This window comes from Pleurodeles waltl, chromosome 3_2 (genome assembly GCF_031143425.1).
Source record: "Pleurodeles waltl isolate 20211129_DDA chromosome 3_2, aPleWal1.hap1.20221129, whole genome shotgun sequence".
Taxonomy (NCBI): Eukaryota; Metazoa; Chordata; class Amphibia; order Caudata; family Salamandridae; genus Pleurodeles; species Pleurodeles waltl.
The window spans coordinates 42399245-42414600 of NC_090441.1; the positions used below are offsets into that span (position 1 = coordinate 42399245).

General features: G+C 43.1%; 1 protein-coding gene across 3 annotated transcripts in view; it reads right to left on the reverse strand.

Annotated features, from left to right (window-relative positions):
- Nucleotides 1–4497: 4497 nt before the first annotated feature.
- Nucleotides 4498–15356, reverse strand: part of LRWD1 (leucine rich repeats and WD repeat domain containing 1) — a 185111-nt gene continuing 174252 nt past the window's right edge. For 2 of the 3 annotated variants that reach the window (XM_069226701.1, XM_069226700.1), the window contains exon 17: nt 4498–5012. In XM_069226701.1, coding sequence (XP_069082802.1) covers nt 4869–5012 — 144 coding nt within the window. In that variant the 3' untranslated portion in view covers nt 4498–4868. The remainder of the gene's footprint in view (nt 5013–15356) is intronic. The other variant, XM_069226702.1, reaches the window with a different exon arrangement.

The window sequence follows — 15356 nt, forward strand, 5'->3', positions numbered from 1 at the left end:
TGCCTGTACTTAACCATGTTAAGGGGACAGGCAGCAGAGGTGGCAAAGTCAATGCCCCCATAAGAGACCAAAACAGCCTCAGTGATCTCTTTAACAAGCCCAGACCGCACTACAGTCCTTAAGGTGAGCCCAGCTACAATCTTAGACTGACTACTGTTAGTACTCCCACCGCTACTGCTATTGCTAGGGCCACTAGTAGTAGAAGTGGGGGTAGTAGTGGTGGAAGTCGTGGTGCCTTTCTTAGGACAGGAGCTGTCCCCTGACCTATGGCCTTTGTTTTTACAAACCTAGCACCAAGGCTTTTTGTAATTTGAGGAAGAGAAGGATTTGTTCCCACCCTCAGAGGAGTTTTGTGGGCCTGATGAAGACTATCTTTGTCCCCACCCTTATCCTGCGACTTACCGGCTTCCTTCTTTTTGTGGTCACCCCCTGTGTGAGCCTTCCTACTCACACTGGTGCGGACCCATTTGTCTGCCTTCTTTCCCAGTTCTTGGGGAGAGGTTAGATCAGAGTCCACCAGGTACTGATACAGCTGATTAGATACAGAGTTATTCAACATGTGCTCTCTCAACATGAGGTTATACAAGCCCTGGTAGTCACTAAGTTTGCTCCCATGCAACCAACCTTCCAGAGCGCTCACAGCAGTTCACAAAAATCAACCCAATCTTGGGAGGAATCTTTCCTGGTCTCTCTGAATTTGATCCTATACTGTTCAGTAGTCACACAAACCCCATCTATCAGTGCAGATTTTAAAACTTTGTAATTGTCTGCATCCTCTTCTGACAGTGAGGACTCTGGGTGTTCCTATGACTTCTCTGATCCTCCCCGAGTACCTCCTGACCCACCTCAGTGTCTAATTCTACTCTCTCCAGCACTGGGGGTTCAGTCTCTACTTTTTCTCCCTCCTCCTCCTGGCTACCAGCATGGTCCTGGTCATCCTGGAGGATGTCATTTCTCCAACATGGGCAGAATCAGTTGCGCTCCATCATGCAGTTAGGTTGGACATTGCAAGTCCTGAAAAATGGCTGCGTGCCTTAGAAAGTCATAACTAGTAGTGGCTTGTTTGCTGCTTTTAATCTATCCAGACAGCAGCAGACAGTGGCTAAGAAAGAAGCTAGTGACACCATGCTTAACATTGAAAAATTGGAAAACTTGCCTTTTAATGTGGCAAAAATTCCCTTAGCAGTATGGTTGATACATGCGATTATAAATCTACCGATTTCCACCTTTCATTTCACAAAATTAAACACTTTGCTGTAGGCAGATATGAGCGGTTAGGAAACAGTCATATACACGAAGTGTAGGAGTTGCTTTCCGATTACAAGTGTCTGAATGGCGAAAGAGGTCTTTCTTAGCGGAAGCGAATGTGAGACTACTGTTAGTCATTCTAGGGTTTGTAAGCAGGTGTCCTTGCACAGCCTTTGCAGTGCAGAGGTCGCCAACGTGGTATGCCATATGAAGGGCACTCCTGTCCCTTTGATTCGTCCAGTATTTCAGATACTTTCAAATGGAAGTTTTTTTGGTTCTGAACAAAGAAAGCTGCTGCAGCATGAAACATTGAATTCCTTATGTGATTTTGGTTTTTCAAATTTTAACCCGTTGCAGCCATGTTTTATCCCCACTACCCACACAAGAGATAAGAGTAGCGGCATTGTGGCCTCACATTGCTACTTTGAATATAAATGTTGACAAACTGAGAAGACTAAATGCGCTATTGTTCCAAAAACAAGTAACTGACATCAGCAAGAGAGATGTATGATCTCCAGATAGCAATGTCATCAGCTGAGACACAGTCCCTATTAAATACCAATTTCCCCAAACATTTTGGAGAAATGGTCAGCAGATTTTTCAATGCCCCTAGCATTGAAGTGATTTTGCACTTTTTGTTTTTTTGTTTTTTAAGGCTGTCGGTTCCGGGTTTGTCAGTACTTTCCAGACCGCGTTTGGAGTCATATCTTCAGTTATACACTCTCTCTTTTTTTTTAGCATCTTTGGCGGATTCCCTTTTACTTTGGTATTGATTGGCGGGATTTTGCTGCTATTGTTTTTGCTACGCAGCAGCTACCCTATTTCAGCAAAGCAGAACAATGGATCTACCATCAACCCGACTGTCGTGATCGCTTGATGCAGTACTTCAGAGCATCCATTTTGGTGAGAGCTGGAGCATGATTGGTCATTGACATTCAGACCAATCCAAGTGTGCAGACGGTTTACCACTGCATTTGGAACGTGCATCAATGGTGTGCCTTACAGCCTGTGCCTCCTGGAGACTAGAATGTGTTAATGTTCTCGATGAGGGTTCATTCCCCAGACATGTCCCTTGAGACCAAGGCTGATTCACAAGGCAACGTATGAGCAATTGGTGTAGACTTTTGGCCATTCCTGTCTCCAACGACGTCTGACAATGGACGGTACCAACTCCACAGGTCATTCTGTGTTTGAGGATCCTGCACACTTATGCTCTGTGGATCCCTCATGCAAATCATTTGATTCACCTGTCGCCTGCCGCAGTGGAATCCTTTTTGGTCTCAATCTCCATGGACGACATCGGAGACCTCTTTCAAGACCATAATTGTTAATTTGACCATTGCCTTTTTTTTTTTTTTTTTAATAAAACAAAATATATACGAAGTGTGATACCAAATTGCCTTTCAATTTGATCTGTCTGCAGGCCTGTTTTGATTGTCACTGTTGACATTTCATCTCTTACATATGATTTTAAACTTGCTTTTAGAAATTTAGTTTAGAGCATTTTTAGTCTTTGGATTTAACACCCTTGTTTCGTCGATAGGGGAGTGTTGTGGATCCATTATAGTTTGCTTGGGTACAGGAGTTTAGGTTAGCCTCGGCTTGTAGGCCTGTGCCCTTTCACCTAGATAAACATGCACTCTTATTATTCATTTTAACAGTACTTGCAGTTCCTGCGTTTTATAAGAAATGTTTTTCTTTGCCATTCCGTGAAAGCGTCATTATCAGGAATGTACGTATTGAATTGTCATCATGTCCCTCGGCTTCACAGAATATGAACAGGTCAGGCATTTTTGTTATCGTACTGATGATCCAAGTTTGCGCACACAATCTGACACGTAAGTACATAACCACGTCAGGATGTCTGCACAAACAGTAACATGGACCTTATATAAACACTGATATCAAGGTCATTCGAGGGGTTGCCACCGAGGAGCTTCCATTTACACTGTGCGTCATATTGCAGCAGACCTCAGCCTTTCCATCTCTGCATTGCTTAATTTGGGGGACTTGAGGTCGGCCTTGTTCTAAGGTAACCGTGGCTGGGGCGCTTCTTGTGGAAATGGCTTGGGCAGATTAGGATTATCATACTTTGCTCTCTTTAGGGTAGACAATACACCTTAGGGAGGAGTTTGTGTATCCATGTTTATTGCAAAATGTTAGGGTTGTTATTTACATCGCTTATTTTCACAATCCTGACTTTGTGTCTTGTCCTTATCATAATCATTGCAGCTCATGTATTTTACAGTAGTCTATTCAATAAATATATTGCAAACTTTCCTGCATCTTCGTCTTTGCCTGTGTGTGTGAGTAAGGGGCTAATTTCTAACAAGAGAAAAGGGTAAGACTTGTTGCATCACAAATTCAGAGTCCATGCCCTAGGCTGCTAGAAATCACATTTACTGTTCATGTTTTTGGGTGACGTGCTGCTAGAGAGCCAGGAGGATTGAGTCAACAGCTACCAACTGTTGTGGGAGTAACTCAGAAGGTACAATCAGAGGTGCTACAGCCCCTAATCCAGCAGTCTTGTAGAGATACAAGGGTCCTTACGACAGATCAACCAATGATGGTTCGTCATGTGACCCAATAGGGGACCAACAAGGTCCTGACTGCAGGGCTTACCTTTGGCATGGGGAAGCTGGTCCTGTGCCCAAGGCACATACAGCTGCCTCCATTAAGGGCATGCATGCAGATATCTTGGCCTGGTTCCAGGAATTCAACTTAATCTGCTTTTAATCATTTGGTTTTTTAATACATGCTGTACGCACTAAAGTTTTATCAACCCCCTCAACCTTCTCCTCGCCCCAATCTCCCTTTAGCACCTGGCACCATATCCTCAACCCACCCCTAGCCAAGAGCTTGGCACCAGCATGAAGCAGGTGAACAGTGAGCGAATCCGATGAAATGGAGCGCATAGGTGATCATGGCAGTCACTGCTCAGATTTAAACAGCCAATCTCTGACCTTTCAACACAAAAGAGGCCCCATGTTGCCTCATGGTCAATTAGCAGGGAGTGTCTCAAATCGGGTTCGACACAGGGAAGTATCCGAGCAAAGGCAGGCCCTTCCTGGCTGTCCGTGGGTTCAGCAGTCGAGGTAGGAAGGGGTGAAAGTTATCAGGGGAGATGAAATGGAACAACCAACACCAATGTACGAGTTTCATAGGCAAAAACATAAAAATGCATGGGATCATTCAGGAATAATGAATAATTAAACACTACCTAAGAAATCAACAAAATACAAATATTCCACTTTCTCATGACTTTATGAAACCATAGGAAGGCTGGAATTTCACAGTAGAGGAACTGAAGCTTCAGCTAAAAAAATAACACACTAAAAACCTTGGTTAAAAAAGTCTGCTTAAAAAAAGCGTAGATAAAATAGTTGTCTTCCATGAGCCAAAAAGTTCCACGGTATGCTGTTTACATGGTGACAATTAGAGAATGATAGTTGAATAACGTCAAAAATTGTGTAGATCTTAATGAATATAAGAGTTCAAACACTGAGTGATCAGCGTCGCTTCAGTCTTCCTCTTTCAGCAAGTCTTCAACTTTTTTTTTTTTTTTACATTTAAAAAGGCACAATGAATGTGTATTGTCTGTTCAACTTGCTCTTTTGATTCTACTTTATCTTCCATATTGCTACAATGTTCTTGTCCGTGATGTAAACAAGATAACCAAAGGATGGGTCCACAGTCACTCCGTTGATCATTGTTCCCTTCAGTTTCCCAACTCCTACTGAAGACAAAGTTGGCCACTTAAGTATCTATGGAAACAAAACACGAAGTAGTTCATTACAAAAAGTATATAAAGTAGCAAAACAATTTAGTTTGTAATAATGTTACTTACATACAATGTATTTGTTAAAAGTCTGCTTCTTCTGAATATATATATATATATATATATATATACACACACACATATATATATATATATATATACACACACATACATATACATACACATACACACACATATATACATACACACACAACAGATTTAACATGGTAATCCTTCATACTCAATGTTTGCTAGTGGTTTCAAAGCTCATATTTCATAGAATTATGTGAATTATTTCCTGTAATTCATAATGATGAATTCATTTGCAGAATACTTAGCTTCCCATAACAAATAAATGGTACACATAACATTTCCTCTTTCTTTCAGTGCTGGTATAAAAACAAAATTCAGAATTACTGTGCTGCTCACCGAACATGCTCACCCTTGCAGGCCCATCCTTGATGCAAGCATCTACCAATTAATTCTGGCCATTAAATTATATGAAAATAAACATTTTATAAACAGAGAACTCTTTAACTCCCAGAAAAACATGTATTTAACAATTTAATTCAAGTTCAAAATGACATAAGTTATGCCCCATGTAATGAGTAAAAGTGAGAGGCAAGGTCTCAATATCCTAAAAACACACTTGACAAACAAGTTAGTTACATTGGGCAACTCCTTATCTGGTAGAGACAAACCAGCCGCAGATTCCTTACCTTAGAATTCTCCCCAGGTGCCATACCGGATCCGTACAAAAATTCAGCGGTACCTCTGCGCGTCGGTAGAGCGAGTCTTATCGATATAATCCCTGCCCAACACACCGACATCAATTTCTTCTGCGACTAGAATCCACACATTAACGCAGAGCTCCTATAGAAACTGGCAGTGGAACAGGTTAGCACCAAGGAAGTGGATGTAAATTTGATGTTACAACCACTAAATTGAAAAGCATAGCAAAAGAATGCTAAGAAGCAAGATAAAACAGTTTTCAGCGCGGGGACGATGGGTGGGTCAGTAAGGAATCTGTGCTAGTAGTCTATGTATCTACCAGATAAGGCGTTACCGGAGGTAACTAACTTGATCATCTGATACAGATAACTAGCTGCGGATTGCTTACCTTAGAACTAGATAGTAAAGTAATATCAACCCAGGAGGAGGGTCTGCGAACACATCCTACCCAAGACTTGCAATAAACAAGCGGTCTAACTAAAGGAGTAGTAGACCACACAGGAGAGACAAAGATAAGAAGCATTCAGCTCACCCGAAAAGAGTGGATGACCCACAGAATATTTCAAGAAAATATAAAACGCCATGGGGCCCAAAGTGTATGTATGGTAATGAAAATGAATCAGTTGGTAGAGAACAACAACAGGGAATAACATGAAGTGCCCCAAAGTAGGAGCCGAACGAGTAAGGTGCAAAAGTGCTCCACCAGTTAATGAGATAGTAGGAATGGTACACCCATCAAGGGGTAACGCTAGAGAATATGAAAAAAGGGAAGCAATGCATATATGCTGCTTCCTTTAGGATGCATAGGCAACACCTGCAAGGAGGAAGTTTAACACTGGAAGGGAGGGTAACTCAAAAGACAGTGTACATCTTCAGTAACACCCAAGGGGGAAATCTGCAGTGGGAGACCAAACAGAACTGTGAGACACAAAGCCAGTTGACAGAAGACACAAAAGGTGTGCCAAATTCATAAAATGGGTAAATTAGGAGGTCCGAAAAATACATGCCGGTGACACCCATATGCACAGATATAGATGTAAAGACTTGTGTCCATACATATGTCTATAGATATGCACAGGATCAGGGTAACACAAATACCAGTATAAAAATAGAGACATCGACCTATGAAGCAGCAATGATTTATATATTATATATACATACACACACACATATATACCTATATATCTAACAAGTAGAGAAAAATGAAAGTTGCGCAACAACATATGAGTAAAAGAAAAGGGGAGAGAGAATACAGCCCTCAAGAAAGAAAAGCCACCCAAAGATGAAAATCAATGCTAGCTTACAAAAGTAAAAAGGAGGCTGGTAGAACCACCTGCTGATAGAAACCAACAGAAACCTTTCTGGACATGAAAAGACCAACATGAGGCAGACAAATGCCACGAGTAGATGGAAATCACAGAAAGGGTAAGGCAATAGCAATGACAACCCAGCAGACGGAAAAAATGTTGTCGAATAAAAAGATGAAAGATAAGAAAGTGATCTAAAATGTGGACCCCAATAATGAAATGTTATGGAATATAAGGTGTATGAGACTTCGACCCCCAGAATGGGGTTCTAACACCTGACCAGCAGAAGTCTGCGAGGCTAAATGTGAATGACGACATCCAAGGATAACAGTCCGAAACACAAAAACAATATGAGGTATGAAGAAATATGAGTACCTTCTTGCAGCTGGTATAGTAAGGATGAAGCAAATGCTAGGATTGGAATCCTACAAATAAAATTCCTGAATAAAGAGGTCAAAAGATGACCAAAGGACGGACACACACTAAGAGGAAGAATCCCAGGAAGGGAAAGAAACCCCCCTAATGAGACGGAAACATAAGTCCAGGAATCCATACACAATTGGATGATGCCAAGACTTACAAGTGCGGGGGAAACAATAAAAAGGCACATTAACAGTATGAAAAGAATAGCCAATTGTCATACCAATGGCAAGATACAACCCTTCTCCTGGCCATTGTGTATTCAGGAGCACTAGATATTTTGACTGAACAATAGCTCCGTACCTGATAGGAAGTACATATACATAAGGAAAATACAGATATAGATATATAAAAATATATATGTATATATACACACACTCCAGCAATAAAGGGACTGCCTCCATTACCGTACCAAAAGGTCAGAAGGAGGAAGAAAATGCCCAGGAATAAGATAAAAAGATGAATGTGGCACAAGGCCAGAGAGAGAATAAGTGAAAAAAACAAAGTAGTGCCTCATAAGGACAACAGATTATGCTCCGACTTGGAGCAGATAATAGCCAGAAGAGAGGTATCTGGAGTAAAAGAGGTATCGGCATGTCCAATGGAAGCAGACCATAGAAAAAGGGGTTGAAAATCATCTCCCACTGTACCAATAGAAATGGACACTTTTTTTTTCTTCTTTTTTTTTTTTAACACAGCAGTACAATCCTTATTGACACAAGGAAGCATACTACTCCCACAGCAGCACTGAGCAAGTTCCCAGTAGGGAACAGATAAGCATGAAATAATGGGCAAAAGCCTACACCAATTGCTCCAAAGAGCTGGGACTGAAAACAACTCCAACACGAGGGAGAACCCCATAGAGAGCACTCATCTTTCAGGCGACCTGTCAGCAGAGTACAAAAGAAAAACCCCTGTTTAGAGGTATGAGAACCAGACCGGGTCGGAAAATTAATAATGAAACCTGTCTACCAAATAGAAACAGAACACCTGCAATGCAGGAGTACCACCTTGAGTGCTAGAACATACGAAGAAAAGAACCCGCAAGGAGCAGGAACACCACCACCACAATGGCAGTAGAAAAATCTGCAACAGGGAAAAAATAAAATAAAAATACAACTGCCCCTGAACAAGGAACCAGGCCAGACGAAGACTCGAATATGAAGAGGACCTAAAACTGAGTCCCACCATGAGCATTTCTAAAGCGGCGCAAGGCTGAGTCGGCATGCGCCCTAATAAGGGAGGTGCCATCAAAAGGCATATCAAGCAAAGAAGCTTGCTCAACTTCTGAGAAACTGGAAGAACGTAACCATGCCCTTTGTCGCATCGCTAGTGAAGAAGCCATAATCCTTCCAACAGAATCTGTGGTATCCATACAAAATCTAACACTAAGCTTGGCAGCATGCAAGTTGGCAAGTGAGCGGACAATTGTGGGGGAACCTCAATCTGTTTAGGGTCATTGATAGGACCCAACCGTAAATATAGAGCGATAGGAACCTAGATATCATTTCTTAACCGGCACATTACACATGATCGGGCCTGGGGAAGGGTCCAGGACGCTGCCTCTTGGTCTCTGGCACGCTTCCCTCCAATAGGTTGATAATTAAGATTACAATAGTTGTAATGGTTTGGACTGGGAGAGTTGTAGGTACCGGTCCTGGGGAGAGGGAGTTACAAAGGGGGTTTTATTTTGGTTGTGTTGTTTTCAGGGTTTATCAGGCACATCTGTCTCGCAGCCCAAACGGTTCACACCTTAGATTACGAAACTCAATAGGTTTGTCCAGTAGTAGTAGTAGAGCGGTGTTAGCGGACCGCCTCTACACCCCTCCTTAAATTATGACCACAGAATATAAGATAATCACATGGAATGTCAGGGGCCTAAATAACATGTCCAAGAGGTACAAGGTTCACAGCTTTCTTAAACGAAGGGGAGTGCACATAGCTATCTTACAAGAAACTCACTTGTTGGAGCAGGAGATCAAGGCCTTGAAAAAGCGCTGGAGGGGACAAATATTCGCCACTACCCACTCAGCGTTTGCAAGGGGAGTGTTGATATGGATCAGACCAGGCGTCCCATTACAGGTTCTTCATACTTTGATCGACACTGAGGGGAGATACGTAGTGATTTCTGGTAGATTGGACAGGAGAGAGGTAACTCTTGCGGGACTATACGCCCCAAATCACGAACAGGGAAGATTCCTAGACAGATTATCACTGATCATGAGCACACTTCTCACTAGCACTACGTTAATAGGAGGAGACTTAAATTGTGTAATGAATACCGCAATGGATAGATCGCACCCACCATTGTCACAATCCGTAACCCATAAAACAGCACTGCACTTCCAGCAGTGGCAAAAACACTGGCAATTAACGGATTGTTGGCGCAAACTTAATCCCCCCAATAGAGAATACTCTCTATTCAGCAGTTCACGACCTGCATGTACGACTGGACACCTTTTTGGCGTCTCCAGAGGTGCAATCTGTGGTGACGAAGGCAGAGTATCTTGGCCGCACCATCTCAGATCATAATCCCTTATTGATTTCTTTGGCCTGGTGCGGCGAGAGACCTTTGATTCCCACTTGGCGTCTGAGAGCAGAGTCACTTGAAGACGAAGCCTTTAGAGCCCAACTGGGCACGCAGATTACGGAATTCTTCGAGAATAATGCTGGAACTGCCGCGTCCAGATCTGTAGAATGGGAATCCTTTAAAACAGTGATCAGGGGATATTGTATTAGCACAACTGTGAGAGTACGGAAGGTGCTAGAGATAGAATTAACCGATCTCGAGAACTCCCTAAGGGATCTCGAACGTAAGCACCCAACACAACCCGACCTCTCAACACAACTAGAAGAAACAAGGGCTAGAATAATAGAAACTAACACTAGATTGTCTTGTTTCGACTACAAACAATTCTTGCAGAAGCAACATACAGAGGGCGACAGAGCAGGTGCCCTAATGGCCTGGTTGGCCAAACCGCCCCAATATCAAACCATAGTGGTGGAGTTAGAGACCACCCCGGGTATAAAAGTATATGGACAGAAGGAGATCAATGCCACCTTTCTTAATTATTACTCAGAGCTATATGCCCCTCCCACCGAAGTACTCAGCGACGCTCAATTACAAGATCTGGGGAACCTCAACCTCCCGGCATTGAAAGGGGAAGATAGTATAGCCCTGGCGACTCCCATATCGCTTACAGAAATAAAGACTGCAATCCAGAGTATGGCAAGGGGCAAGGTACCGGGAGCAGATGGTCTCCCTTTGGAGTTCTACCTTAGTATCAGGACTCATTAACCTCCCAGCTCAGCATCTTATATGCAGAGGCATGGAATAACAACAGCTTACTTCCTTCCACTACAGAGGCCATAATGATTCCCCTTCTGAAACCCACCAAACCCTCCACAGAAGTTTGACCATACCGCCCACTATCAATGTTGAACTTAGATTATAAAATATTAAGCAGAGTACTAGCTAACAGACTTCTACCATACATGTCCTCATTAATCCATCAGGACCAATCAGGATTCATCCCAAAGCGAAGCACTGCCCAAAATATCCGTCAATTGATTTCACTCCTTCATGCCCTGCCCTCGGACGCAAATAGAGCAGTAATCATCGATAGATGTCGAGAAGGCTTTTGATAGCCTACGATGGGACTACCTAGAACGAGTGATGCTGCAGCTAGGACTAGGAGAAGGGTTTGTCAAATGGACGAGGCTTCTCTACACAAACCCCACAGCGAGAGTACGCACTGGCCGTACAATATCCCCTTCCTTTGCCATAGGTAGGGGTACAAGACAGGGCTGCCCGCTATCACCTTTACTTTTTGAGTTGGCAGTTGAGCCTCTCGCCCAATCAGCTAGGTCCCAGAGGTTCTACGAAGGCATTACAATCAATGCTTGGACGCATCATCTTGCTCTCTATGCGGATGACATGTTACTCTTCCTCCGGAACGCAGAGACCGATCTACCAGGAGCAATGACAATGTTAGACAACTTTGGAGGTGCATCTGGGCTCCGGATAAACTGGGGGAAGTCTTCCATTTTTCCAGCTACTAGGGGTATCGAAGAACCAATGGACAATCGGGGTCTCCCGTGGTCCCCGTCCACATTCAAATATTTAGGGGTCAATATCTATCACTCTGCTGAGGATTTACTAGAGGGGAACATTCAGAGCACGATTAGGAGTATCAAAAACAGCATGATATTCTGGCAGACACTTCTGCTAGCGGTCACTGGGAGAATTGCACGGATTAAGATGATAGTATTACCCAGAATGTTATATTATTTTGCAACCATCCCACTCATTATACCGAGGGTGGTATTTAAAACAATTTCGTCCTTGATTACAGGATTTATATGGGGGAACCAACAGACAAAGGATAGCATTGCGCACCCTCCAGAGAACAACAGCAGAGGGTGGTTTGGCTGTTCCTGACTTTGAATTATACTATTGGGCGAGCCAACTCCAATGGCTGGCGCGATTCATCAGAGCACCCCCAGTGGGGGAAGCACTGAGAGCCCCTCTCCACTGTTCCCGTGATAGAATTCTGGGCATTCTACTAAACCCCAAGAAACAGAATAAACCACTTCCGATAGAATGGGAAGCATCACGTCACTGCTGGGAACAATACCTAAAACAAACACATACCAGAACACCGTACTCACCAGAGGCCCCCCTGATCTGTATAGGAACCATCACAGGAAACCATGTGATAAGGGGTATCACCCAATTCATGGCACTTCAGATCGACACTATAGGGGCTCTATATAATAATGGGAAACTGTGCACTTATGCAGAACTGCAGGAAAGGTTCCAGATACCACCAGGGCTGTTCCTAACTTTTAACGCAATTGCTAGGACTCTTCGTAGACAAGGGGGCACAGGACTAGAAGAACCCCCCAGACATAATACCTGTGACAAAATATGCACTATAGGAGACCACGGGAAGTTGATATCAGGGATATATACATCTCTACTAACCAGCATATGTCTTCCCTTAAATAAACTTAAGACCAAATGGCAGGGGGAATTAGATGTTACAATAGATGACACACAGTGGACCAGAATAACCACACACATATATACAGTTTCCAGAAATGCCAGGTTTAAATTTATAAACACATATGTTTATCACAGAGCTTACTTAACCCCCTATATGATATCAAAGATTTATGGTGTAGAAAATGCCAGCTTCCCCCGATGTGCAGAACTAGCTGTAGAGTTGCTGCACATGCTCTGGAGTTGCCCACTAATCGGGGACTACTGGACGGAGATATTTGAGGCACTCTCCACTTGCACGGGCAGAACATTATCCCGATCAGCCATGGTGGCGGTTTTGGGAGATTTCCCTCGTCCCAGCAAGCATAAAATCACAAACCGATTCATAGACCTGGCTCTGATATTAGCAAGGAGAGAAATAACCTCACACTGGAAAGATCCGAAGGGACCACAGATAAATCGTTGGAGAAATGCATTAATCAAATGGGCGGAAACTGAAGGGACAGTATTATTAAGGGAAACACTCAGGGGCCTAGGAACTAGAGACAATGCTTAGCATTGGAACACGATACTGGACAATTTTAGAACACCTGACTGATGCAGAGGCAAATTTATCAGTCAGATCATGTATAGTTGACCAAGATATTCCTGTTGAAGATCGTACAAGAGACCAAATAAGTAACTCATTTGTGAACCGAACTAACACCTCTGTATAACTGATGGGAAGTGCGAAAGGCGAGAGGGAGGGGGGGATACAAAAAGATGGGAAGTTATTTTGTTCTGTATGCGTTTTCATGCAATTATAAAGCAATAAAAGAGATCTTTAAAAAAAAAAAAAAAAGCTTGGCAGCATGCAGACCATCCCATACAAGGGGATTAGGGAAGCACTTTGTTGTTCCTCTGCACGTGTTCAGTGCTGTATGCCCTCTGGAATATCAGCATATGTTCAGAGTTCGCTGAGAAGCCCCAGCATATCCCCTGTTGAACTTGCAGCGCCCGGGATGTGTGAGCAATGTCCACAAGAGGCTTTCTTCCATGGAAGCGCGCTCTGTGCCCAAAAGCCTCATTACCACTGTACGCACAGCCCAAATAACAATTGCCCTGACGTCTGCTCTCTTTTCTTGTGACATAAGGAATTTGTGCACCGGGACCAGCCCCGGCCATTTGCTCCTGCAGAAGCTGCGCCACACGCTTATGGGAAGCTCCTCCTGGGTTGATTCTGCACATGGGGGCCTAAGCAGTGCTTCCCATCAGCCTCTGCTGTGTGTGTGCCCCCTACCCCTCTCCTTCTCTTGGGAAGTGCCTGGGGCCTTAAGGAGAGTCTGGGAACTGCTTGGCTGCATTTAGGAATTTGATGGAACTTACCCTACCACATGTAGTGGGCACGCAGGTGTTCCTGTGGCCTACAGGATTTTGTATGCGTAACTACAGTAATTTCTGAGCTTCTTGCAATGAGGTTAGAGTGCCTAATAGAAGTGCAGGTGTCTTGGTGTCCTATAATTGTATTGGTGATGTGTGTTTTTGCAACCACTATACAGTGCTTACACTAATGTGGTGATTTATGTACCTTGTGTCTATAATCTGATGCATACAATGACCAAAGTATGTACTGATCCCAGGATGTTATTTTTGACTTGCAGAATACTAAGGCCTATCATGTAATTGCCTTTTATAAACAATATTTATGATTCATGTTGTTTTCGTTCATGATGTATATACGTAATATAGAAAAATATTTCTTTTATAATCAAGTGTGAAGTCTCTTTTGTGGTGTACTTATTGTATCACTGCTGTGTGTTGTGCAAACGCTTTACACATTACCTCTGGGGATAACCCGGACTACTCTGTGCCAAACTACCACGGGGTGAGCACAGGTTATCTTTGGTGTGTTACTTACTTGCCCCGACTATAGAGTGGTGGGTTCTGCGTGGCTTAGGTACATACCCTAGCCAACCACAAACCCCATTTCTGACACCAAGTAATACCTTCAAAGTGGTGGGTCTGAAGATCTAGTCAATCCGATAAGTCCTTCAACATAGACCTTGCAAAAAGGTGGATCGAAGCCTGCATACAGCTCAGTACCTATCCAAGGATAGGCACAATTTTGAAAAAAATGCCAAAGAAGAATTGCTTGCCCTAATGGTAAGGGCACTGATGCCCTCTGAAGACTCCTTGGCGGGAGCATAGCAGATTTTCTTTCACAGTACAGTCGAGCATGAAATCCGCGCTTCTGAATTGCCTTGCCTTTCTTGAAAAGCACACAGCCAAGGAAAAGCAAATCAGTAACTGTACTTGCAGGTCCTATCATAGCGGAAACAAAGGGCCCTGGAGCGGAAACAAAGGGCCCTGGAAGGATCCTGGTTGTGCAATTTCTTTTCCTCCTCTTTGATGAAATAAGAAGGTGGGTTGAATATTGGTAGAACTACTTACCCACTGAAACCGTGTAACCCCATTCTATAGGAAGAAAGCCAATTTGTCCGGGAAAAATTAAAACAAAAGGAGGACAAACTGATGACAGCAATTGTGCATCAGCTTGAAGGGTGAACCCATCAGGAACATGCACACTGGGTTAAAGCCCCACTAAGACATGACAATGGGGGCTTTAAAAAAAATTTAAAAATTAAAAATACAAAAAAAAAAGTGTCAATCCCGAACTATAGAAGTCTTTGACAATAACCACTTGTCTTGTAAACAAAATAAAAGCTGAAAGGGCTAAGAAAAAAAATCCTTTACTGTGCCCAGAGAAGATATCAGACAAGCAAGCCTTAAGAGAGTCAACTTCTGCCTTGGCAGACCGAGACATAACAGAACCAACTACCAGAATAAAAAAAAAGACTTAGAGGGCGACAGGCTGACAAAATGAAAT